The sequence below is a fragment of the Miniopterus schreibersii genome (assembly GCF_964146895.1).
Source record: "Miniopterus schreibersii genome assembly, chromosome: 5".
NCBI lineage: Eukaryota > Metazoa > Chordata > Mammalia > Chiroptera > Miniopteridae > Miniopterus > Miniopterus schreibersii.
Window position 1 is genome coordinate 65,250,868 of NC_138106.1, and position 27,572 is coordinate 65,278,439.

Consider the following 27,572-nt stretch of genomic DNA (forward strand, 5'->3'; position numbering starts at 1 on the left):
TAAGCTCTTAAAACATTTCCTAATTTAATAATCTTCTCAAGAAAAATAGCATAAAATAAGCCAAAAAAGCTGTATCAGAAACTGAAAGTCTGGACCACAGAACTGTCAATCACCTGTCATACTCTTTAGAACCCTGTGGCTTGCCCTAACCCAGAAATACGCAGCTACCTATATTTTTCAGTGCTCTACCTCTGCACTGCATCTTTGACACTTGTTTCCTCTGTGAGTCAGATAATGTGTAGGCTACCTTACGTACATATATTGTGTTTTCTGATGCATTTAGTTTGCAATAAGTAGAAGGATGCATAGGTAGTAGTGTGAGGGGGAATAATTTGTAAGATTGATGTGATAGCTCTTGGGGTGTGGCCTTGGTATTAGAGGAAGGAAAATTGGTGAGGGAGATGGATAACTGGTGGACTTATTTTAAAGGAGTATTTGTAGGAGTTTTCTTCCAGAAATTTAGGAAATATTACTGTGACCACTGGAATGATAGGAATGAATGAGAGCTGCAAGCCCATGTGTGCTTTTATTCCCTTTAGTACTTATATTTTTTCACAAGATAAATTGTTTTCTTCATTAAAGAGGTAATCTAATAACTAATATTCATTTACTTGCTGGTAACAGAAAATAATTATCTGTTAGTTGAGTAAGTGGTTAGCAATATTCTTACTAATATATTTTGTTTTGTTTTTGGTATCTTATTTTGTCTTGACCGTAGGTTCCTATTTGTAAAATGTAGGTTATTCTTGAACCCCTTTCCTTTACAAGTAGTAGTATAAATACCTATTGAATACTTTAGTATCTTAGAAGAAAAACATGGTTTTAAATTTACCTTGCTCATAATGTTTAAAATTTTATTTTTCTATTTTCAAAATACTGTATTATGAAAAAATTTAAGTCTATACAAAAGTAGACATAATACTCTAATGAATCCCATGAACCCACACCCAACTTTAACAATTATCAAGTCATGATCAGCATCATGTCATCTATACTCTGACACATTTCCACTCCTCTCATATTATTTTGAGCAAATCCCAGACACATATCATTTCATCTGTAAGGATTTAATTAAGTAATAAATATTTGAAACAAAGACATAGCAAGTTAAAAGTATGTGTTTAATGTATTTTGGTTGGCTTGGGATTTCCATGTAATTTAGTAATAGACAAGTAGAAACAAAACATAAAAGTTGATTATTGTAACTTTAGTTAATATCTTTTCCTTTTACAAAATAAAGTTGTGTCCAGTATGTATCTGATATTAGGATATAGTTCTTGGGGCTCCAAAAAAAAGTGTTTCTCTGTTTGTTATGGAGCTTGTATTTTTTTTTTCATCTAATAATTTTTAGGGAAGGATGTTGATACAGTTTTTTGAAAAAGCTATTATTTATCTTGTATTTCTTTTTGACTTTTTTTCCTAATTAAAAAAACAAAGATATAAATAAGTATAAAGAAGAATGATTTATAATCCTGTATTCAGAAATACTTACTAATAACATTCCAGACGATATATACATATACAGAGTGTCCCTCAAAAATGTATATACACTTTAACAGCTGATAGCTCAATTGATGTTTATTTCTTTTCAGTTTTAACCCATTAGAATTAATAATTATTCAAATTGTGTATACATTTTTTGGGGACACCCTGTATACAGTATAGGCAAAAGTAGGTTTACAGTTGCTCATATGGAAAATAATACAGTAATGAATAAATGATAATACAAGAATAAACTGTGTTTTATATGCTAATGCTGTAAACCTACTTTTGCTCCACCCTGTATTTCCCTATCTTCTATGCTAGCCCTGAGTATAGATAAAATAGAAACAAGTTTTTGTTTTTTCCTCTTATAGATACTATGGATGGGAGGGAAGAAAAGCCTGCTGCTTCTGATTCTTCTGGAAAACAGTCTACTCAGGTTATGGCAGCAAGTATGTCAGCTTTTGATCCTTTAAAAAACCAAGATGAAATCAGTAAAAATGTCATGTCAGCGTTTGGCTTAACAGATGATCAGGTTTCAGGTAAGTTAGTGTCTTCCTCCCATCCATCATTTGGTCTCTCTTTCCTTACCTCCCTTTCCTTCTCTAATAGAAGGATAATTTGAATATAGTGAGGTGCACAAATCTTAAGGTTCAGTAAATTTTGCATGTGTATACACCTATATAAAACACCAACTATCAAGATGTAGGTGATTTCCAGCTCCTGGAAGACTTTCTCATGCCCTCTCCGAGTTAGTAGAATGCTCTTCTTCTTAGAATAACCACTATTTGGTTTAGGTAAATTTTCTCAAAAGTGGAAGTAAATTTTGTAATCTGAACCCTTTCATAATAATATTTCATATTTCATTATTAAATTATATTTGATGGCTTAGTCTCTCTTCTGATCTGAAATTAGAGAAATTTAAATGTACATTTCTGGTTAAATTGCTTTAGTGTAGAAAGTGCTTTTATATGAATATTTTTAATCTTATAACAACACCTATACTATGATTTCTTCCTTTTTATTTTTTGTCATAATTTCTTCAATTTTTTATTTTGCTTCCTTGTTTCTTTTGGGGTTCCATACATTAGAGAGTTTAATTTTGTCCCATGGGTCTCTGAGGTTCTTTCCCCCCCCCCCACTCTTTTTTCTTTGTTCTTCAGAATGAGTGATTTGTATTGAACGCTCTTCAAGTTCACTGATTCTTTCTGCCATTTCCATTCTGCTATTGAACTTTTCTAGAGAGTTTTTATTGTGCTTTTAGTTCTAGAATTTCCATTTGGTTGTTTTTATAGTTTATTTTTTTCTGTTGAGATTCCTTACCTTTACATTCATTAAGATTATTTCATTTTAATTCATTTAATGTATTTTTGTTTAGTTCTTTAGAAATATTTATAATGGCTGCTTTGAAATACTAGTGTGCTATATCTAACATCTGGGCCAATTTGGAGTCAATTTCTTTTGCCTGTTCCCCCCCCCGAATATGGCCACATTTTTCTATTCTTTTGCTTGCCTGATAGTTTATTATTGAAAACTGGACATTGTGGTAAATATGTTGTACTGATTTGGGATTCTTTTAGGTTCTTTTGAGGATTTTTTTGGTAACTGTTGCTCTAGCAGGGAATTAACTTATGGACTCAAACTATTCAGTCTTCCCATGGAGTATAGCAGCTGACATCTCTGCTCAGTTCTTTCAGCTCTAGGTGCTGCTTTTTTTCTGAGCCGTCTTGGATGTCTCTCAGCCCCCTCCTAACTGATCAGCTGGGAATTTGGGACTGAGCTTATACTCAGACTTTAGGTCTCACTCCTTCAATGGGACTATTACTTCAAGGATTTTCCCTTCAAATTTCCAAGTGGTTGGCCAGCCATGAAGTTAACAACTGTGGCTTTCTGTTAGAGTCGCGGAGGTCAGCGCTTGCAATTCTTTCCCATTGTAATTCCATTGGGGGTAAACTCTTTCCTGACTTCTGCAGACATTTGGCTGGCTTCTGGTGATTTAAAATAGTTGTTTCCTTCTGTTTTGTTCAGGTTTTTAGTTGTTACTTCTTGGGGGGTTTAGCTGACCAGCATACTTTGCCATTATCATTAACTAGAAATGTAGGATTCAGTCTGTTAATTTTCTTTTTCTTTAATACTTTTATGGGAAAATTCACTAAATTTCTAAAGAGAATTGTGTCAAATTCTGAAGAGACACATATTTGTTGGTTTTCTTTGTGTTTTTTTTTTTTTTACTTTTAAAATTTATCTTTATTGTTGAGAGTATTACAGGTATCCCATTTCCCCCCCCAATTGATCCCCTCCACTTCGCTCCCACCCCCTTCCCAGGCCTTCACCCCGTTATTAACTGTGTCCATGGGTTATGCATATAACTTCTTTGGTTAATCTCTCCGCACCCTCCACCTCTCTTCCATCTTTCCTCTGAAATATGATCGTCTGTTGCATGAGTCAATGTCTCCAGATCTATTTAGTTCGTCAGATTCTTTTGTTCATTAGCTTCTTCTTAAAGAAGACCCTTCAATATTTCCTGTAGTGGTCTGGTGGTGGTGAACTCCTTTAGTTTTTTCTTATCTGTGAAGCTCTTTATTTGACCTTCAATTCTAAATGATAGCTTTGCTGGGTAGAGCAATCTTGGTTGTAGTTCCATGTTTTTCATCACTTTGAATATTTCTTGCCACTCCCTTCTGGCCTGCAAAGTTTCTTTTGAGGAATCAGCTGACAGTCGTATGGGTGCTCCCTTGTAGGTAACTAACTGCTTCTCTCTTGCTGCTTTTAAGATTCTCTCTTTGTCTTTAACCTTTGGCATTTTAATTATGATGTGTCTTGCTGTGGGCCTCTTTGGGTTCCTCTTGTTTGGGACCCTCTGTGCTTCCTGGACTTGAAAGTCGATTTCTTTCCCCAGGTAGGGGAAGTTTTCTGTAATTATTTTTTCAAATAGGTTTTCAATTTCTTGCTCTCCTTCCTCTCTGTCTGGCACCCCAATAATATGAATGTTGGGCCTCTTGAAGTTGTCCCAGAGGCTCCTTATACTACTTTCATATTTCTGGATTCTTTTCTCTTTTTGCTCTTCTGGTTGGGTGTTTTCTGTTTTCTCATGTTCCAAATTGCTGATTTGATCCTCAGCATCCTCTACTCTACTGTTGATTCCCTGTAAATTATTCTTCATTTCAGTTCCTGTAGCCTTCATTTCAAATTGGTACTTTATTATGTTATCGATTTTCTCAGTTATTTCCCTAATAATCTGCTTAAACATCCTTATAAACAAAATTCTGAACTCTGTATCTGTTAGCTTGCTTGGATCTATTTCAATTAGTTCCTCTTCTAGAGATTTCTTCTGTTTTTTCCTTTGTGACATGTTTCTTTGCCTCCACATTTTGGCTGCTTCCAGGTGTTTGTTTCTGTGTATTAAGTAGAGCTGCTATATCTTCTGGAATTTGTAGAGTGGCTTGGTATAGTAGGTGTCCTGTAGGGTCCAGTGGCTCAGCCTCCCCAGTCACCATAGCTGGGCCTTCTAGGTGCTCCCCTGTGTGGGCTGTGTGCACTGTTCCTGTTGTAGCTGAGCCTTGGTTGCTGTTGGCGTCCCTGGGAGGAACTGACCCCCCAGGCCAATCAGCTGTGAGGACCAGCTGCAACTACAGCCAGAGAGCTGCTGTGCTGGAGACACCCCTATGGAGCAGGATTTACTTCAGTGGAGCTTTGGTGTTCACCAGGTGCACCCCTTGAGTGTCACTCGTGGATGTGGTAGGGTTGTAATCCAGCATGGTCAAGTCTGACCACCATGTGCACTCTCTCTGGGGCTTCCGGGGAGATGCAAAGTCTGCCTGTGCCAGTGCCTTGCGCAGGGCCACCCAGCATGAGCTCCACAGCAAAGCGTAGTTGGCTGCTACTTGTGCTGGGCTTGGAGGTGTCCAGGAGAGGTCAAGCTATGAGCCAATGCAGGCTGCTGCTAGTGCCAGGCCTGTGCCACTTATCAAGCTGTATAGGGCCCGCTGCTGCTTGTTTGAGAGATTTTAGGAAAGTCTTAAGCATGAGGCTCTAGAGGCTACTTGCATAGAAAAGCGCCTGGAAATGGCCTGGATGAGCTGCAGGTGGGGAGGGGCGGGGCCAAAGGTGTGAGTCAGGTGCTGGCGACTCAAATATGGCGCCTGCCTGCTGGCAGTGTGGGGGAGGACTCACCAAAGGAGCAATCGCCTCTGCCAGCTCTTCTGTCTGGGAGGAAGCCGCCCCTCCAGCTCTCGCCCCTCTTTCAGGCAGGCTAGTTCCTCCCCGAGTGTCCCGGGTCCTTTCAGGCTGCTGCCTGGCGCTGGGCTCAGAGGGAGCGTCCGAGTGAGTCCGTGCCGGGCCCTTTAGGAGGAGCTGCTGGGGCTCCCGCAGCCTCCGCGACCCTCAGCCACAGTCTCCGCTGGTTTCACAGCCCAGAGTTGTGGGGATGTCTCTTCCCGGCTTGGAGCCCTGGGCTGGGGGCCTGCTGTGGGGCTGGTCCCCTCACTCCGGGAAACCCCCGCTGCCGAGATTCCCTCCCGGGTTTAAACCGGGGCATCGGGCCTGGGCCCGTGGCACGTCTCCGATTCAGCCCCGATCCACCCCCTGTCTCCGCCCCTCTTCCCGGTCTCGGTGCTTCTTCAGCTCCCTGGTTGTGGGGCTTCTGGTCAGCCAGATTTCAGGAGGCTCTGAATGACGGTGGTTCTGTATTTTAGTTGTGATTTTGATGTGGTTGCGGGAGGCGGTGGGTGCAGCTGTTACCTACGCCGCCATCTTGTTTCTCACTCCGAGACACATATTTGTATATAACCTATGTTCTTGACAAAGAAGACTTCAGACAAGTGACACAGCTGAAAAGATCACACTTTCAAAGCAGCTGAAATGAGTTACTATTACAGCTTCTTATATTTAAGGCCTCAAGAAATGCCAGATAGAGTAGTAGTTATATATGAGGTCAGGCTTAAAAATTTTTATTAGAATATAGTATCGAATATAGACCAGAGTATTATGATTAATACAGTTATTATTTGAAGACCATTTTTTCTGGTAGCTTTGTATGTTGAAGTAGAAAAAAAACCTGTACACATTGAAAATGCCAGGATACTTTGTAGTTATTCAGGTGTGATGTGAAAAACTTGGTTGTAATAGTGAATGTGGACATGGGAAGGAGGGATGAAGTATTACAGATAGGATGATGTACATTAACTAATAGATTACATACAAGGGAGAAAAGAGCAGCCAAGGCAACATATTTTAAAAGGATAATAACAGTGTCTTTTGTAGGAGGAATGTGTATGTGAATCTATCTACATGTGTATAAATGTCAGTGGAATGGTGGTACACACAAGCAGCCATCCATTTTATTCTGGTCATCATCAGATTCTCTTGTTTCACCACTGCTGTTATCCTAGTTTAGGTTCTCATCAAACCTGCACTATCAGCTGCCAACTGTGTGCTTAACGCGGTGCTGAGTTCTGGGATATACTAGTATAAGGGATAGGTGTTAGCCGTCAGGGAAATTAGTCTGCTGGTGATAGCAAGTACTTATGTGGAGCTTTATAAGTGGTAATACTTTCATAAGCTCTTGCTAAATAATCACTTTTATAACTATTTGCTAACTTATTCTTACAGGAACCTTATGAAGTAGGAATTAGTATTTCTTTTGTTCAGATGAGGAAACTGGGGCACAGAAAGAGAATAAATAACATACCTATACTTACACAGCTACTAAGTGGTGGTAGTACTGGGATACGATCCTAGGCAGTCTGGCTCCAAAACCTATTCTTTTAACCACTCTCCTATATTGTCTAAACAAAAAGAACTTAAAAAGTAAACATATTGAGAGTTGACTTCCAAATGTCTTTTCGACTGTCACAGTATTGGAACTTTAGTGAATTTTCTCCATTTACTGCTTCATTTATGATTCTGGAACAATTCGAGTGGCTCCATGGATAAGAGAGCTAGGCCTTGTGAGGCAGATGAAAAGAATCACAAAGGAACCTGGCCAAAGAGCTTGTAGTCTAACTGGGAATATGGGATCTGCTCAGAAATGCAAGGTAGAAGTTGGGTCATGATAAAAGTATGCTCTATAGAAGTTCAGAATTGGAAAAGAGTATTTATGGGTAAAGAGGGCTTATTAGAATTTTGGAGTTATAACTATGAATTTTAAAGACTGTTGTGTATACATATGTGAAAATGGGACAGTGGAAGGAACAGTGACAAATGAAATGGAGGCCGAAAAAATTATTACATATATTGTGGGAATAGGGAATAGATTAATTCGGCTGAAGGGGGCATGTGAGAATAGGAATTGTTTGAATAATGTTTGAATCCTTAAATACCAAACTAGAGGATTGAACTTTATGGGTAGTGCAAACCCATTAAAGAATGAGGTGATACTTTTGGTTGTACTGCAAACTAGATTGCATAAGGTGGAAGATACTGGTATTGCAGAGATGAGTTTTGTTTTTTGGGGGGGCTGTTCCTTCTTAGGAATATAGCACACTCTACCTTTATAGGGAAGGATTTCCAGTTGAAGCTTTGGATTCTTAAGAGACTGGAGTAAAGGAAAAAATAAAATGTATACATTAAACATAAAATGCTACATTTGTGTTTATGCTTATTCTGTAGTACTTTTACTTTTAGTCTCTTTTAACCAAACTTAGGAATTGAGCTTGCTAGGGAATGGTCTTGCATTAGAAACTGAGCTGACTTTTTATGACCATCCAGGGCCACCCAGTGCTCCTGCAGAAGACCGTTCAGGGACGCCGGACAGCATTGCTTCCTCCTCCTCCGCAGCTCACCCCCCCGGAGTTCAGCCACAGCAGCCGCCATATACAGGAGCTCAGACACAAGCAGGTCAGAGTGAAGGTAAAATAGAGCTTAGTGCACACGTGCAGAAAGGTACCTGTGGGAAATGTTTACTGCAGCATTGTTGGTAATGGTAAATGCTTACATATGTATCCATGCTATGAATACAGTTGGGAAAGATTTTGATTTACTAATATGGTATGTTTTGGTGTTTAAAAAAAAACCAAATAGAACAATGTCTGATTATTGAAAAGAAAAAAAAAACACCTGAAAAAGTGTTTGCGTGAATAAAAATACAAGGTGAAGATCAGGAAGGATTCATACCAGTCACTAGTCATTGGTGACCCTGGGGTCAGAGGTGACCCATTGAGGTGATACTTTAGGTGCTATTTTCTTTAGTCTCCCCTCCCCCCTTGGCAACTGTGTATTATTTTTGTAATTTAAAAATATTTTTTAAACTAGAGGTAAAGCATACATAATTAAAAGTGTAGTTTTTTTGGAAAGATAAGGAACCCTTAATATGTTCGTGCAGTTAACAGTGTCTTTTGAGGGAAAAAGAAGTGTATTTTAAAATCAAACTCTTTTTCTTTAAATGATGTATCCTTGGATGAAGAATTTAATCTCTATGGGTTTTTATATTCTCTCACTGTAAATTGTGAAAATTGGACTAAACCAGTCACTTTAAAAGAATGTCTAGTCCTGAATGAAATATAACTTGTAAACTCAGTATTACAATATTACGATAAAAAAGGAGTCATTGCCATATGCCAGGGATCTTCAACCTTTTCATCTCATAGCACACATAAACTAATTACAAAATTCTGTGGCACACCAAAAAATATATTTTTTTACGATCTGACAGAAAAAAATAGGTATAATTTTGATTGATTTACAAAAATAACAATAATAGTAATTAACTACCCTCTTTGCTCCAAAGTGAACTTTTTTATAGTCAGTTTTCTATACTTGTATGTAAGGATTTTTGGTACCAAGAATTAACCAATCAGATGCAACCTTATTATGTGTTGTGACTAATAAGATGCAACTCTGTTATCTGATTTATATATTTATGGTTTAAGACAGGGCATTCACACTGGACAGCTATTGTTGTGTTGACTGTTGTCACTTTTCTATTTAACAATATAAGGGAAAAGAGGTCAGTGCCTCTAAGTAGTCAGGTACTGCATGTTTTAAAAATTGCAGCACACTTGAAAATTGTTGCTTCCATATGTGAAGGGAATTGACAGCAGGCACTGAGGTGCCTCACTGAAACACTGGGAGCTCTGCAGAACATGGCTAAGTATAGTAGTTCTCCCTCTTCCACGGTTTTGCTTTCCATAGTTCGAGCTACCTGTGGTCAACTGTAGCCTGAAAATATTAAATGGAAAATTCCAGAAATAAACAATTCGTAATTTTTAATTCTTTTTTTTTTTTTTTAAATATATCTTTATTGATTTCAGACAGAGGAAGGGAGAGAGAGAGAGAGAGAGAGAAACATCAATGATGAGAGAGTCATTGATCGGCTGCAGCCCTCAATCCGGGCATGTGCCCTGACCGGGAATCGAACCCTGATCGCCTGGATCCTAGGTCGGCGCTCAACCGCTGAGCCACGCCCGGCTGGGCTCGTAATTTTTAAATTGCACACTGTTCTGAGTAGCATGATGAAATTTTGAGTCGTCTTAACCAAGATGAGTCATCCTTTTGTCCAGTGTACCCACACTGTATATGTTCCCTGCATGTTAGTCACCTAGTAGCTGTCTTGATTATATCTACTGTGTGGTATCACAGTACTTATGTTCAGGTAACTCTTATTTTACTTAATAATGGCTCCAAAGCTCTTCCCATAACTTTCATTACAGTATATTGTCATAATTGTTCTATCTTATTATTAGTTATTGTTAATCTCTTATTGTGGCTAATTTATAAATTAAACTATATCATAGGTATGTATAAAAACACTCTGTGTGTGTGTGTGTGTGTGTGTGTGTGTGTGTGTATGTATATATATAGTTGGGCACTATCTATGGTTTCAGGTATCTACTTGGAACATATTCCCTGTGGATAAGTGGGTGAGAACTACTGTAGTTACTGATCTCTAGGATTCCTTCCAGGTATTAAAATGTTGGTTCTGTGAATTGCCCATACATGAAAGGACCTTTAAAACTACACATTAAACTTTAAAACAAACACTAGGTGGTGCTCTAACTATTTGTATAAAGGGGCCATGTGGTGGTACAGTGTATTTTCAGCATCAGAAGTGAGTGACTGAGTTTATCAGTCACATAACAAAAGAAAGAAAGTCATAGCCTAAAATGAACTGAGAAGAGACTCCTAATGATACTGTGGCAATACTTAGACTTTTCCCATTGGATGAGTACTAGTCATAGGGACTAATAGGTGGCATTTTGCTGATGAATGAGTGGTTTGGGAAGATTTCTTACTGCTTAAGCCTCTTCTCAACCAACTTTAGTTACAGTCTTCCCTTTGCACCAAGATGCAGTTGTCAAAACTGTAACAAACTAGAATGGAAGCAGAAGTGGGCTGAAATGGAAGCCAGAGCAGATTTTGGATATGATGGGAGTTTAATGGCTATATCAGGTGACCTAACATCTATTTGTTTGTTTTAAATCCCATTTTAAGCAGTATATACTATTGTAGAATAGCAGTTGGAAGGATAATTGTACCAAATAATGTTTTTGCTATTCACTTATACAGGAATGGGATTTAAGGCTACACTAACAATATCTCAAATTATTCTATCAGGTTTCTTTTAATTGAACATTTATTTCAAATAGGTAAAAATATAAAAGGATATATAGTGAAAATTCAAAAATTCTCTCACCACTGACCCTTAGCAAACTGTGACAGTGAATCCCAATTTGGGCTTGAATGAAGTGTGTTTAAAATAAAATAAGTAAAAGGAATACTTTGTAGAGCTAGGAATAAGCCTCTGAAACTTTTAACCCCAGGGGTGGCATTTTCACAGAGTTTATTGCAGATTAGGAAAAAAATAGTGTGCATTTGCTTTAAAAATAGTTGTACCCTTTCAGTTTTTATTGAGGAAAACAATTATGCTTTTTTGAGTGTGAGTTCCTTAGAATCATTGATGGCAGCAATCTACTACATAAAGCCTTAATCTCAGCTGTTTTGGTGATACCTAAGTTAATATTTATATTGAGATAGCGTGTACAATACTGTACTTGTAAACTAAAGCTCTAGAGTTATGCCTGGATTCCAGTGATAGTTCTTAATTAGCTGTGATGTATTGATCTCAGGTAAGTTGCCTAATCTTTCTGTATTTGAAATAGGGATTGCTAATGAGGTTACTTTTCCTCCCATGTGTTTATTGCCTGTTTTTTGCTCATTTTTGTATTGTAGAATTGATTGTTCTCATTTCCAAGAATTAGAACCCATTTTCATACGCTATACATTTCTCTCCCTTGATTATATTTCTATACTAGATTCTGGTCACTTCTGTTCTAAAATTTAGTTATGAAATACAATCCAGGATTAAGGTGGTATCTTCTCAGGCGATTAATTTGTGAACTACCTTTTGTGCTATCTCTAAGTCTTAAACTATTAAGAAAGCATTTAAGAAGATTTCGTCAGTTTTATTGTTGTATTTGGGAAGATAGCTTAAAAATAGTTAAGCAAATTTTATTTCTGTCATAAAAAGCATATGACTGGTTGGTAAGAAATAAGCTGACTATAAATGCAGGCATATCTCATTTAGTGCTGTCGCACATGGGGTTGAGCAGCCAGTCCAGCAGAGTGGGCTCTATACCTTGATTTCAGCTTGTGAGTGCTGGCTGCCTATTGTACTCCAGTTAGAGGGGCACTAGATAAAGCGTTGACTTTCTTCAATAGTTGTTTCTTTCTGCCAAAAGTGTGCTATTTACCCATAGTTTGGATATTTTTGAAAGAATCAGTCAACATATAATTATTATAAAGATTTAAATACCAGCTGGATATTAAAATGCAAGTTTTATTGCTACTCTAGGCATTAGATCTAGCTAAATCTACCATTATTACAACTGTAAAGTGGTGAAGATGAAAAAGACATGAACCAAGAAATCCTTGTTTGGAAATCACAAGTGTTTATAGTGTCTGAAGGGTTTCTCTGTAGGAACTGTGATCTGCTGACCCTGAATAGTATTAATTTCCAAGTATACATCCCCAGTTTGAACAGTCTACCATAATTAAAAAGTTTAGGGAGGAACCAGGTAGGCTTTATCAGATTCCACATGATTGGCTAGATGAAAGAAAAGCAAACTTATCAAATGCCAAGGGTGTCTTTGAGGTCTGGAGTGAAAGATATCCTGTAATTCCTTGCTACCAAACAGTCCATTCAGATGGTAACAACAAAAGATTCAAACCGTTAGATGACAAAGTGTTTTAGGGAAGATTTGGGAGCTATCAATGGTGTGTGTCTCTTTTCTCAGGTTTTTATTTGATTTTTGATTCAGTTGATTTTTATTGAACATTAGCAGTGTATACCTGTTGGCAATTGGGTTTGAAAACACTCCTTAAATTGTTCTGAGGGAAGGCTGGGGTAGGTGGGTGGGAAGAGATTAACCAAAGAATTTATCTGCATATATACATAACCCATTGTCACAGACAACAGTGTAGGGAAGGTCTGGGGCGGTTCTGGGTGGAAGGCATCAGGGGAAAAAGGGGGATTTCTGTAATACTTTTAACAATAAAGATAAAAAAAAGTTAATCTCTACTTCATTAACATTTAAAGGGGAACAAGCATTCTTGTGACTTTGTTACTCAGTATGTTTATGTGTTTGTATGGGCAGAGAATTAAATGTGCCTTTAAAAGTATATATTTTTTCTACCAAGTTAAACCTGCCTCTTTTTCTTGTCTTTTTTAGGTCAGATGTACCAACAGTACCCACAGCAGGCTGGTTATGGTGCTCAGCAGCCTCAGGCACCACCACAGCCACCACAGCAGTATGGCATTCAGTATTCAGGTGAGCAGGTATCCAGAGAGAGCTGGCTCATGGTTTTTGAGCTGTTGCTATACTCATTAAACATTAATCCTTTCCTCTTAATTCTTTGATTTGTAATACTTACATTGTCATAGCAGGTAGTACTTATTTATTTATTGGGGAAATAACATTTGTTTTATTTATTTTAAAATATTTTGCATAAATATTTTATTGCAAATCAACGTTTCAGTTTTCTAGCGGGCAAGTAAAACTTTCAGTCATAGTAGATGATTCTGTAATAACTTGTAGTATAAAAAAGGTTTTAATACAAAGTTATCTCCTACTGATGTGATCAGCTTACCTCTTAGGTGACTTAGAATTGCAAAAATGCAAGATTTTTTCCTTCATTAATGTAACTCATAATCTCAGTATACTCTTAGTGCCTGTAAAAATACTAATACTCGTTCCCGCATACATGGAAAGGTGATCTTAATACAGGGGTGGGCAAAAGTGTGTTTACAGTTGTTCATATGGAAAAAGACATACAGGCTATGATTATAATAGCTTTATTAACTATTTCACATACAGCTGTAAACCTGCTTTTGCCCACCCCTGACATAAGAATCAAATTAAGCTACTTAGGTTTTCAAATCTCCCCAAAGTATATAGGAATACCAAAAATAGGCCAAAAAAAAAAAGAAAAAAAATAGAATTGTATAAAACCTAACTCAGGCAATTAAGAACAGTAAATATAGTTGTTTTAAATAGGCATCCTGGAGATTTTGTTTCATCATCTGACCATTGAACACAGGTTATCCATACTTAAGTATGATAAATTGCTTTAGTATAGCTTTGAACATAGTGATTATAATAATTCGGGTAATTTTTACATTTGCGAGAGAGTTTGTGTTCAACTTTTGTTTTACAGTGAAACATTTAAGTATCAAATTTCAGCTATAATTAGTTTATCTGAATCTTGCCTAATTTCTGTTTTATGAAATTTGGTAGTATAAACTGTAGCAGGAGTTAGCAAACTGTAACCCACAGGCCAAATCTGGCTTGTTGCCTATTTTTGTGGATAGTTTTATTAGAACACATCTGCACCCATTCATTTTTGTGCTATCTATTGGTGCTTTGACACTACAATGGCAGAGTTGAGTAGTTGCAGCAGAGACCATGTGGCCCACAAAATCTAGAATATTTACTATCTAGCCCTTTACAGGAAAATAAAGCTTGTCTGTCCCTAAACTAGACCGTAAAATTTTACCATTATTTGCAGTTTGACATGTTTTAACACACACAGCAGTTTTTATCTGGATCATATTTGCTGTGGAGTGATTTAACCTGTAGCTGCTAGTTTTTAATTATATAAAATAAATGGAATGAATTTAAACTTGATTATGATATTAGAGGGAAGATTATTTTTAAGATGCAAAGAAAAATCAGACTTACAAATTATGCAATTTGTAGAAATACTAGATATTAGAGCTGAAGAGACCTGATCTGATCATCTAATCGAGGGGATTTCAGTCTTACTGTGCTTCAGAAGCATCCAGATAACTTTTCTTGAAAGTTACAGGTGCCTGGGCCCTCCTCTCAGAGATTTTGTTTTATTTAGTCTGGGTGGGACTCAGGCTTTGATATTTTAAAAGCATTGCAGGTCATTCTAAAGTGCAGCAGGGCTGGGAGCACTAATTTTGTCCCACCCACTCATTTTATAAATGAAGCAACTAGGGCTGAAGAGGTTGTGATGCATTGAAGGACATGCAGCCATTCAGTGGGGTTGCTAAATCAGAACCCAGTGCCCTTGACTTTCCAGTTAATTACTTCCCTGTGTCATTCTGCGTTCTCAAACTTAGACCAGGAGTTGGCACACTTTTCTGCCCTTAAAGACTAGATAGTAAATATTACAGGTTTTGTGGACCATCTGACCCCTTGTCCTACAGTATTCATTTATTCAGAAAACAATTTCCATTTCATTTCTTGTGATTTCTGGTATTCTTCACCAAAATTGCTCATTTTTTAATGGAGTGGATGTTGGTTTGAGGGAAACTATACACATGAGTTAGAAGTTTTGCCGTGTTGTGGTCAAAGACTCTAGTCAGTTGCTACTGAAATGGCATCGTAGGCCCTTATGGGTTAGTCTCAAGAAATAGTTAAGGATCTGGTTATTTCCAGACTCAGATAAAAAGCCAGTTTAGATTTCAGTTGCCAGGATGAAAAGGCAGTTGGGGTTTTTTTGCTCACAGTCTTAAGTTGAATAGACATTTTCAGTATAAAAGTTGAGTCCTGTTTCTCCAAAATATTACAGTAAAAATTTTAAGGTAAAAAATTTTATGCAGAAGATAGGAGAAACTGTATGACATTCAAGATTTGATCATGAATTAACTTTAGTTCACTATTTAGATAATATCACAAGTAAAATGCATTTGATATTTTAGTTATTAAAAATTAAGCTTGCTCTTAATGATTTCAGTCAGGGTCTCCACTCTGAGTAAAATTTAGCTTTTTTGAAAATGTCTTTGTATTTCTGATCCCACTAGTCCTATTAACTTGAATTTGATTGGGAGAAATGGGAATAGTCACCTGAATACTCTGCTTGGAGACTAAGTGGTGGTGGTGGTAACAACATTGGACCATTTTTACACTGTTGGTTTGCCAGTTTCCCTCTGACCTTTTCCAGTTTTATTCATGGACAATGTCAAAAAGGTTTCTTTCATGAGTAAATTTTGAACCCAGGTTCAAGGTGAGTTCAGAATATACTCAAATTCATTCAATCCTTTTTTTTCAAATGCAGGGTTGTACATATTTTAATAATTTTCTTATGTATCTGGTATTTAATGCTGACAGGATTCCAGTCAATGGAGAGGTTTCATTGCAAGTAGCTGCAGGTGTGTTTCATGGTAGAGATAAAAGTTTTTAGTGAAGCAGACTTTTTTTTTAAAAAAAATTTACATCCTTAGTAAATGAATATAGATGTTGTTTTGTGGGGCAGTATGGTATGCTTTTTATGTGTTATTTTGTTACTGCTAAATCATAATTTTGAGTTGTAAAGGCAAAAAAACATCGGATACCAAATCTTAAGAAAAGTGAAAGATTTTAAGAGTTGGTTACTTAATGTTTATTCTTAAATGGTTTAGTTTTTCTAGAGTGACTAAACCTTTAAAGCATCTCAATATCACAATTAGATGGGGTAGTAGCACCATTGTTTCATTTTAAAATATTCATTCTCTGCAATATGTTTTCATTTGGTACTGTTGTTAAATAGGCCTTCCCTCAAAACCAGGTTCATGACTTAGTTTTGCATTATTTCTGGCCTTTATCATTTGAGCATCTATACTAGGAATTATGCTAGAATAGGAATTTGTTCTCAGGGATTATATAATCTAAAAGCAGTTGTAATGAAGAAAGATAGGTATACAGGTTTCAGTTTAAGATGAGCAGATTTACGAAATCTTGAGAAAAATTTTGATACCACTTGGTCTGGAAATATTACATGATAGAGTCTACTACCCTACTTGTTACATAAATACTTAGGATTAAGTTTGTTAAATTTCTCATCATTTTTAGTCCATAACAGTAAAGGTTGTTTCTCTGGAAAATTTTTATCAACAGAAAAATACAGTACATACATTATTTATTTTGCCTTTCCAGCAGGCTATAGTCAGCAGACTGGACCACAACCACCTCAGCAGTTCCAGGGATATGGCCAGCAAGCAACTTCCCAGGCACAAGCTGCTGCCTTTTCCGGTCAGCCTCAGCAACTGCCTGCCCAGCAGCCACAGCAGTACCAGGCGAGCAATTACCCTCCACACACTTACGCCACCCAAACTTCTCAGCCTGCTAATTACACTGTGGCCCCTGCCTCACAACCTGGAATGGCTCCAAGCCAACCTGGGGCCTATCAACCAAGACCAGGTTTTACTCAGTCTGCAAGTACCATGAACCCTCCTCCAAGTGGGCCTAACCCTTACGCACGTAACCGCCCTCCCTTTGGTCAGGGCTATACCCAGCCTGGACCTGGTTATCGATAAAGAGGCTCAGCTACACTGATAAATGTAGCTGCTAGCTATTTGCCTCCCAAAAGACTCCAATACTACTATTTTATTTTAATTTGTATTGAAGTTCAGAAATTTAAAAAGCAGAGCATTTTTTATGATATCATTGTTGCTGTTAATTGAAAGTATAATTTGCTAGAACACAAAACCGACCAAAATGAAAATTTTTTCCTTCCCTGCTTAAAAGTATAGCAGCTTCCTAGTAATTTTGGAACACTACTCTTAATGTGTGTGTAAAGTGATTGACTTTATAGCTTGCCTTGTCCAGAGGTTATTAAAATGTTAGGTTGAAATTTAGCCATCTTATTTGGCTTTGTACTATTAACATGATGTACTAAAAGTAGATCTCTTTGAAAAGACAAATAGATATTATGTATAAAATGTAACATTGATAGGTTAATAAAGATGATTGAATCCATTAGTGGTCTTGTAGTTTAATTTAGTCACTAACATATATATGAGAAAAACAAGAAATAATCCTTATTGATGTTTTGTCTGAAAATGAAATATATAGATGGTTTAACTTAGAACAGTTCTATTTAGAGAAACACAGCACTGTTTGATTTTTTGTCCTGACTTGCAAAAAATGCATTTAACAATCATTGGCTTAAAACAATTAAACTTGAAAATACATGTCTCAGGAAGATAGAGTAGCTTTATGTATGAACACAACAGATACAGTATTAAAAGATACCAGGGGTTTGGTAGATCTTGAATAAGTATCCTTACAGAGATGAGCCATTCAGAAATAAAGAACTCAGCCTTAAAAAACAAAAACTATCTCTCTTTATTGCAGAGTTTCTACTTGTTTGAAAAGTACAGAATGTAGCATTGATAAAACTGAAGCATGTTGAAAGGGGTAAAGCCCAGGGGCCTCTCAGAATGAGGGAAACAATGCAGCATTCCCACCTCCCTTCCCAAATGACAAAAATACTTTTTTAAATAAAAATGAGTCTGATTTTCAGTACAGGTTAAGTTAGAATATGAAAAACATCCCCTGATACATTCATTTCTAGAAGTTTTATGTGTAAAAATGTAGTAAATATCCTGTAAAAACAATATGAAGACAGTTGTTTGAAGGATAGTTTGACAAAGTATATTCAGACATTGTAATATATAATTATGAGTAAGAAAAAATTTGTATTTTTGAAACAATATATCATTCTTAATTCTATTTTTAGCTGAAATGAAATTTACTAATTCAAATAAAACCCTTTTAACAATTTGCAAATATTTGAGGAAATGTATATTCACATGAATGTTTATTTAAATGCTTCAGAAAAGCTATTCAGCTATTGCTAAAAAATTGAAGTTTAAATAAACGTGAATATTAGGACCTTTTTTCCCCAGATACATATGCTGATATTAATCTCATCTAATAAGTTAAACCAAGGAGAGATTTATGGAATTAACTCACTAGTAGGAAGAATACACAATAAAAGTAAACATTTAAAAAAGTATATTAGTTTTTGATGTTAATTTTGTTATAAAAGTATCTCAAAACATTACAACAGTGTGATAAATAATATACAAATGATCTCTTAAAATACCATGACTAGGGAGCCAGCTTCCCCAAAAAAAAGTTACTCTGTTAATATCTTGCTTTCTTAAAATGACTTTGTAAAACCTGATAAATATTCTCAGCAATCTTTCTAATAAACATCTAATACTGCTATCAATTAGATTTTAAACTTTTATACATAGTAAACAGAATAGCTTTAAATGAATGTGACAAATGCCATAGTGTTTGCAGTTATTTTTTGCCGTGATGAAACAGAAGGCACTTGTGAATGATTGTAGCATCTACCATTTTCCAGGAATTGTGGTCCCACATTCATACCACTGAACGTAATTGATTTGGGTGTGACCACCGATTTCTCCAAACTGGACAGGTTCCTGGCGAACTGCTCTGAAATAACCTAAGAGGGAGAATTATTTATAAAAGCTGTGTTATATTTTTGCCCTCATTGCTCATAGATTGGCTGAAGGTTACTTTCCGTGAAGTGCTTAGGAAGTGGATACCAACAGGGGCCCTGGTGTTTTTCCTGAGGCAGCAGTGGATGGCTAAACATCAGGGGCGCCTGAAACTCCTTAATGAGCATGGGACTGTTGGTAGTGTCTGGGGAACGAAGTTGGAAAGGGGCAAGAGTTGGGGGGAGGCTTGTTTTTAGTGTCATTGACCATGTCCAGTACACTCTGTCTTATGTGAAAGTGTACTTTCTGCACATTGCAGACTCGTAGTGGTCTGAAGAACTGACCTGAGTCAAGGTGCTATATTTACCACAGTGTTAAGAAACATAAGAAAGGTAGTTCTCAGCTTGCTAAGTTTCTAAGAATTAAACTTCGGTGAAATCTTCAAGTATCCTATACTAAATGATTAAAATTTTTCCGTGAATGTAAAATATTATAGAAACTTACACTATTTACAGCATGCTTGTATACAATTCCTATGAGATTCCTACACTTACCGTTCATGGGTTCACTATGGCATATTTTCTGTGGTGGGTATTTTTAGGTGCCAGTGAAGAAAATGTGTTGCTGGAAAGACTAGTGAAATAATTTAAAGTATCTAACGAACGTCTTGGTGATTCCTGAGTAATATAGACATTTAGTTTGCCCTCTCCTGCCCCTCCTGGACAACAAATAAATTAATTTTCTTTAATCCTCATTAAGCAGCTTAGTGCTAATGTGTCTTCAGCATTACAGTGGTTACTCATTTCTTAAAAGAATTATTCTGTTTTAATTGAATTTATATAATTAAGGCAAATAATACTGTTTTCCCATTTGTGGTAGTCTTTGTTTAAAAAAATTTTTAAGGGAATAAAAAAACGGCTATGTGCTCTGTATGGACAAAAAATATAAAGGTAATATATGAATGATTTAAGTTCAGGAAACTACTCTCTCTCCAAGGTTTCCTTGAAGTAGAATGCATTTATATATGTCTGTGTGTAGCTTTCCTTGGCCCTAAGGAATAGTCTTAGGGACTGGGAGGAAGGCTGAGAAATTTTCATTAAAATCTTCTTACCAAGTAAGGGCTTAGGAAAGTTTTTTCTTTCTACCCAGATAATTATAACAGTGCTAGTATAGAATTATTTTTAAAGCGATTGTTTTCCTCAGCTTGAATTCTTTTTGGGTTAATTTCTAAAACGCTCTTGCTTATGAGGATGCTCAGAAAACATACCTTCTTTTGTGGGTAACTGCTCAGAAGTCAGCTGCTGTCCTGTGCGTCCATCTAAAAATGAGTCCACGAATTGGCAGTGATCTTCTCCATGGCCCCTCTGATCGCCTATGTTATAAAATTTTCCTGAAGAACCAAAAATTAAAAGGATCACGAAATGTTACTTTCTTTGATATCGGACAATTCTGAAAAAATCAGATTGTTTCAAATAACCAGTCTTTCTTGATCTTGTACTTTCCCTTCCTTTTGCCCTAGTTCAAGCCACCAGTGCCTCTTGACTGAACTGTGAAAGTCTCCCAGCTGACATCCCTGCTTTCCATTTTGCCTCTCTCCATTCTTCCTCCCTTCTCCCATCTGCATGTTTTAAAAATGCTACTCAGAAAATGTTACTCCCCTCCATAAATCTCTCCATCAATCTCCTATTGTACTCAGAATAAAACCCAAAGACTCAGCTGGTTTCAAAGCTCCACATGATTTCACACCTGCCTGCCTGGTCTTCCTCTTACAAAGCCTAAGCCACACTACTGGAACTGGCTAGGTATGTCCTGCCACAGGCCTTTGGCGTTTCTCTTCCCTCTACCTCTGCTTTACCCCAGATCTTTGCTTGCTTGGTGCCTTCTCATAGTTTTCTTCCTAGCACAAGTATTACTTTAAAAAAACCAAAATCTTTATTGATTTCAGAGAGAGGAAGGCAGAGGGAGAGGAACATCAATGGTGAGAGTTGCCGTTGATCGGCTGCCTCCTGCACACCCCCGACTGGGGATCGAGCCCGCAACCCGGGCCTGTGCCCTGACCGGGAATCGAACCTCAATCTCCTGGATCCTAGGTCCATGCTCTACCACTGAGCTACGCCCGGTCAGCAAGTTTTACCTTTTCAGAGGCTTTTCCTAACCCTTCTAACTAAAGGAGCTTCCATTTCAGCCATTTTCTCCCACTCTAAGTTTTTTCAAAGCACTATGTGAAATTCTTATTTACACATTTGTTGTCTCTCTTCCAACTAGATTGTAAGCTACAAGAAGGCTTGTGTCTTGTTTGTTGGCTTGTCCTCAGCACCTGGAACAGAGTCTGAATAAAGCAGATACTAGTTGTTGAATGATTGAACAAATGTCTACCTTTCTATGTTGGGCCCAGTCTTATTTGTTTAAAATTTTTATTGTAGGATTACAGAAGAGAAAATAACTCACTGAGTCTGGAGCAAAGAATTATAGCCTTTCCAGCCAGGTGTCATAATCTTCATCTTGTCTTTAGCAGACTTAAAATTTTAATTGTCATATTCCTTCCTTGATTACTATTAGATACACCCATGTTTTTATCAGTAGGGTTTTTTTCCCTTTTAAAATTTATTTTTTTAATTAAATTTATTGGGGTGACAATGGTCAATATGAGCATATAGGTTTCAGGTGTGGGTTTCTATGTTATAAAATCTGTGTGTTGCTCTGTGTGCCCACCACCCAAAGCCATATCTTCTCCTGTCACCATATATTAAGACCCCCTTCCAACCTCTACCCCTTATCAGTAGGGTTTTTATCCTTGATTGGCTGTGACAAAATTGAGCTTGAATGTTACTACAATGTCTTTACATTCAAGTTTGCTATGCCACTGTTCCAATTGCACTTTCATTGTTTACCTTCTAATAGCATCTATGAAGCCCTTGTTCTAGGCTGTTTCAATAACATCTTGCTCAAAAAGAAAATTTGTATTTACATCAGACCTTAGTTTGTCCAAAGAAAAGGCCAAGTTACAGAATGCTACAACGCATTCCGTGCAGGACAAGATTCAAAACAGCTGGTAGTCTTGCTTACCTGTAAGGGAGTCGCTGAGATAAATCTTGTATCTGAGAGAGTTGCACAGCTGCACCCCTACAAACTTTTTATACCATGTCCTTTTGACGTATTGTTTGCCTTTACATTCTGAGTAAGAGTCTGAATCAAAGGGTCTTTCTGTCCAGATGGCATCTCTTCCTCCTGCATAAGGAAAATACAAGGTTTGAGTTTAGTATCTGACTTTGGGCATTGAAGAACTGTCCTAAAAGCTTAAAAAACAAATAGTTTGCAAAGTTCACTGTCAACTCGATGATACCTGGTTTTCTCCAATGCTAAATATTGGAGCCAAAAATATTATAGGAATTTAAAGCCCCAATTAAGTTCCTGTCAGGAGTGGTATAAATCTTAGAGGAATACTTTTGGTGTTGAATAGCCTTTGCAGTGCTAGATATAGATTGCATCCTGAGGAAATTCAGGTTTTGTTTTGTGTTGCAGCAAATACAATTTAAACAGCTTCTCTAATATGACTTATTAAAAGTGGAAACAAGGGTATTAACCTTGACAATTCTTGAACAGAAAATTTGGTACATGAGTGAAAGCAAATTTCAAAATATCCAACCTGTTCCCAAAACATCATAGGCTCTTTATGAAACTGGATGATTTGGATGAGCATTCATGACTGATTGATATTCAAAGACTAAAGGGGCTAAAGTGAAATCATGACTAAAATTCCGCCAAGTCTGTGTAGTTGCATCAGTTTAGAAAAGCATGTAGTTGTGTTCACATCGAGACAGGTACTCACCAGAAACCGGCTCGCTCACTCTCGGATCCGCTGAGGAGAAATAGCAACACAGTGAGATGTTAGTAGGTAAGTAGGTCTCAGTGTTCCAGTGGCACAGTGAAGAAGGTGGGTGCTTACAGTTAGGAAATTTTACTCGCAAAATGGTACACACTTTCTAAAAGGGAATTGGGAAGTGTGTGTGTGTGGTTTTGGAAATTGCTCTCCGTTGGAAATCTTCTGCCAGATAGTCAGCTGTATCTTTTATTTGTGATTTGAGTAGACATCTTCATTGCGGTGCTAGGTTTCACTTCCATTTTAAAAGCTTCCTCTTTTAGTTTCATACAGAAACTGATAAAATTACCAAGATGCCATGAAAAATTATACAAATGATGCTGTGAGTACAGCTGTATCTCAGGGAATTGGAGCTGGAAGGTTACATAAGAATTTCATAGCCGCTTATCATGAAACGAATGTATCAAATGTATCCCCTTTCTGGATGTACTATGGCCCAGCATGTCATACAGAAGAGCATTCATTCACTAGATTTTTGAGTATAGATTAAACACTTAAACTGATACTCCTAACCATTTTCCTTACGTCAGAATAAATGAGGAAAAACATAAGTGGTCTTTCCTTCTGGATACCTTCATCAATTGGCTTTGTCCCATAGATGATTTTTTGAAATTCAAGAAACTGTACACAGTGTTTGGCTGGGTTCCAAACAAGCTCCCTATTGCAAAGCATTGAGGCCCTTCACGTCCTTGATGTGATTACCTGATTCAGTGCTGAATGCCACTGTGTTACTGGGTGGGCCTTCTCCAAGTGGGTTTTTTGGTTTCACCAGGAATTCATAGCTGTGTAGGGGGGAAATTAAAATAAAACTTAACATATTCTTCAGGGGTAGGAAACAACAGTCCCTCATTACCCTAACATCTTCCTCAGCCTCTTTTGAAGTCATGGTGACAGTGAGTGGACATACGTTCTAGAAGCATGAGGGAAAAAAACCCTATTGAATCTTACTTTCTAAACAGCTTGTCTGATGTTTTCTATAAGAACAGGGTTAAGTTAACAAAAAAAGATAGTTGTTTTTTTAAAAATTCCAACTTAGTAGAAATAACTGGGCAAATTGGTAATGGATACATAGGAAAGAGTTATGTGGTGGACCCACGTTAATTCCAGCAACAGGGACCCTCAGTTTCCTTCAGGTGTTACAGCTACTTCCTGGGGCAAAGAAGTAGAAAGATTTCCTTTTTGTTCCTTTGATCCCCTCCCCCAGAAACTTAGGCAGTGCTCCTCTTTGAGGGGCTTGTACTCCCTATGTCAGAATCACATATCAGAACAGCAGTGGGGAGAGTTTGTTTTAAATGCAGACTCTTTGCTCCATCCTACCTACTGAAATAAGTTTTTGAGGCGATCCAAGTAAGATTTTTTAACAAGTTCCTGAGATAAGTCTTGCCTCCACTGACATTTGAAAACTAGTAGACTAAGCTATGGAAACAGATGCATATGAAAGTATTTCTTTACAAGGACTTCCTGGTTGTACCTCCTGGAACTCAGGTCTTATGTGGGTCACAGGAAGCCACAGCATCTCCAGAATAGGGGCATGGAAGTGTCACCTCTTGAAGAGCATGGGCACAAAAACAGACTTTTCTCTCTCTCTCTGTAAACCAGATTCATAACTCTTAGCCTTTACGTTAAAAAACAAAAGTCCTGGCAGGGTCGCTCAGTTGGCTGGAACATTGTCTTGTACACCAAAGAGAGTTGTGGGTTCAATTCATGGTCAGGGCACATACCTAGGTTGCGGGTTCAATCCCCGGCTGGGGCGCATACAGGAGGCAACAGATGAATGTTTCTTACATAGATGTTTCTGTCTCTCTTTCCTTCCCTCCCTCCCTCTAAAGTCAACAAACATATCTTAGAGTGAGGATAAAAAAAGACAGACAAACCCAGAAAGTTATTTGCCGTTTGCAGAAATTAAACTAGGAGTTCAAGTAGCACCCTTAGCAGGAAAGTATTCTGGATGTAAAATCAACGAGTCAGCTGATAGGTAGTATGGTGAGTCTCAAATTTGTACAAGGCATTTGGGAGATAATTCCCATTTTTGAGAAGTTTGTAACTGAGTAAGAATGCAGAACACACAGACGAGAAAGGTATTTAATAAATAAGTGAAAAACAAGGATGACAGCTCTCGGTTTGGTACAGAGTATACCAGCTGAGCAATGACAGAGCTCTGGGCTCCAGGAAGCAGGTTTTTGACTGCCGAGGCACTGCTTTAGCACGACGTTGGAATCTAGAAGATGGATTCTAGCGTTACCACAATGGCAGCCACTGTAGGGGTGCTTACTATGCGTCAGACGCATGAATCAGTCTGCATAGTAAAGTAACATCCCAGGAGATCCTGTTTTTTCAGTTAAGAATGGTGAGGCTCTTAACCATTGTACTATCTGCTTTTACAAACTTTGCGAAATGAGGCTTAAAACAGTGTTTTTAGTGAAAGACTGCACATCCACACATTTTCCAAACTAATCAACTGATATAAGGTGCCACTGTCATTTGCAATACGAGAATGCTGATATAAAACCACCCAGGTTACTTATTTAAATAAATTGCACATACATAGGGTATTTTGGCATGGAATATTTTCTAGAGATGAAATTCATGCTCAGAAGCCTGATGACCTTAAAACAAAAGCCAGTATGATGAACTGATAATGGAAAAAAGAAATTACAGGCATCTGGACTTTGATTCAAGCGGGCAATGCTTTCCACATTCCAGGCCATTGCCAAGAGCCCTGTGCTTCAGCCAACTCTGATTGCTGGACTTGTCTTCTGTCGTTTTACTTTGCGGTTATTTACACTTCAGCTCCACTTGTAGAGTGGCCACAAATACTCCTATGAAACTTTGTTTTTGAGCCAACATTTTGTGGTAGTTGACAAGTTTTGAAGAAATCATTTTAAACTAAATTTAATTAACAGCATGGGAACTAAAAGGCAGATGCTTTTGACTGATTAAACCCTATATAGAGAGAAGATTTGAAATGGCAAAGTTTTCCCCAAAAGCACACTATCAAGATTTATGACACTGTAGGTCAATGTTGATTGTCCATGGGAATTAAAAGCACAGGATGCTATTTTCAAAATTTATAAAGGACAAGAAAGTTATTTAAAATAAGTATAGAATAAGTAATACTTTGAAGAAGTTTGGGAAGATCGAGTTAAGGAAATTTTACAAATACAAGAACAAAAAATCAAAGAGATGAAAAATGAGAGAAAAGGGAATTGGATTATTTCAGGGAATACAATGGCTGAGTAGTGAGTTCTAGAAGAGACAGGAGGGGAAAAGGATGGGAAATTATCCTAGAAATATGTAATTTCTCAGAACTGAAAGACATGGATTTCCAGATTTAAAAGGCCTAATGTACACCCAGAAAGATGAAAAGAAAAAAAACTATCCAAAGCAGACGTTGCAAAATTTCGGTTTGGGGATAAAGAAATGATCTTAAAAGTTTCTGAGAAGGAAATAGGTCCCATTCAAAAGACCCAGAATCTGAATAACAGTCAACTTCCCTAGCAGCACTGGAAGTTAGAAAACAATGGAACAATGCCTCCAAAAGTCTTCATTGTATTCCAAGACTCCATGTCTAGCTAAGTAATAGTATTAGAGTAAAACAGGTATTTTCAGACCTGCAAAGACTCAAAAATATTATCTTCTATAAGCTTTTCTCAAGATGTATTTCTCAAGTACCACAATGTGAGGGAATAAAGAAGGGAGACATGGCATGTATGAGTTAGGTATTCAACGTAGGAGAGAGGCAAATGATGATGGTGAGGAATTCCAGGGGATGTTGCCATAAAAAAATACATGGGACAGCAAATAGGTCACTTGACTATTTGACCATCCTGAGAAATGGTCAGTCTAGAAATATGGATTTAATTGACAAAAGAAATAGCTAAAATAATAGAAAATTGCAGAGGTGACTAAGATGGTGGCGTGGGGCTCCTGAGCTCCCCTCCTCCTACAGACACGGTGAATGTATAGCTGTACCAAAGCAGTTCCTAATGAAAGTGATCCAGAAACTAGCTGAGCAGCTCCTACACATTGGGCCAATGAGAGAACACTCACACCGAAATGGTAGGAAAGGCTGAGATGCACTCGACATACGCCCCCAGCCCAGTGCCATACGATCAGGAGCAAACCTCCAACGGCCAGCTTTTCCCTGAGGAGCAAAGGGTATGGACCCCAAATCTAGCATCAGGACTTTGCCAACATTTGTGATACTTTCCCAACCTTAAGACTCCCTAAATATCTAGCTCTGAAAGCTAGTGGGGATTGTGTCCATGAGATCTTTAAGAACAGAGCAAAACAAAACCCAGTTATTCACAAGTGCAGGAGTGCTCACCCCTTCTCCCAGGGATTAGAGCAGAGGGAGCAGGCAGAAACTCCCACAAGCTTTAAAAGCTACTACCTGGGAATGAGGTTTCTAACTTGAGCACATATCTAGTGATGGCTGCAATCCTTCCCAGTCTGGGAAACAGCAGACACCTGTTCTGCCCTCTCTCTCCAGCCCACTCCAACGACAAAACCAAG

At 37.6% G+C, this 27,572-nt stretch overlaps 2 protein-coding genes across 32 annotated transcripts in view; one reads left to right on the top strand and one right to left on the bottom strand.

Moving 5' to 3' along the window:
* TFG (trafficking from ER to golgi regulator) overlaps positions 1 to 17,684 on the top strand; it is a 31,961-nt gene extending 14,277 nt beyond the window's left edge. Inside the window, exons 5-8 of one of the 8 annotated variants that reach the window (XM_081137888.1) lie at positions 1,857 to 2,024; positions 8,191 to 8,319; positions 13,149 to 13,247; positions 16,863 to 17,684. In XM_081137888.1, the coding sequence (XP_080994014.1) occupies positions 1,857 to 2,024; positions 8,191 to 8,319; positions 13,149 to 13,247; positions 16,863 to 17,239 (773 nt within the window). In that variant the 3' untranslated portion in view covers positions 17,240 to 17,684. Of the gene's footprint in view, positions 1 to 1,856; positions 2,025 to 8,190; positions 8,332 to 13,148; positions 13,248 to 16,859 lie in introns of all 8 variants that reach the window. The other 7 variants (XM_081137893.1, XM_081137887.1, XM_081137886.1 and 4 more) reach the window with 7 other exon arrangements.
* Positions 17,685 to 18,026: 342 nt separating this feature from the next.
* The window catches only part of ABI3BP (ABI family member 3 binding protein), a 213,298-nt gene continuing 203,752 nt past the window's right edge, over positions 18,027 to 27,572 (bottom strand). For all 24 annotated transcript variants that reach the window (XM_081137863.1, XM_081137873.1, XM_081137874.1 and 21 more), the window contains 5 exons: positions 23,760 to 23,839; positions 23,007 to 23,036; positions 22,244 to 22,405; positions 20,445 to 20,567; positions 18,027 to 19,182 (listed from right to left, as the gene is read on the bottom strand). In XM_081137863.1, coding sequence (XP_080993989.1) covers positions 19,067 to 19,182; positions 20,445 to 20,567; positions 22,244 to 22,405; positions 23,007 to 23,036; positions 23,760 to 23,839 — 511 coding nt within the window. In that variant the 3' untranslated portion in view covers positions 18,027 to 19,066. The remainder of the gene's footprint in view (positions 19,183 to 20,444; positions 20,568 to 22,243; positions 22,406 to 23,006; positions 23,037 to 23,759; positions 23,840 to 27,572) is intronic.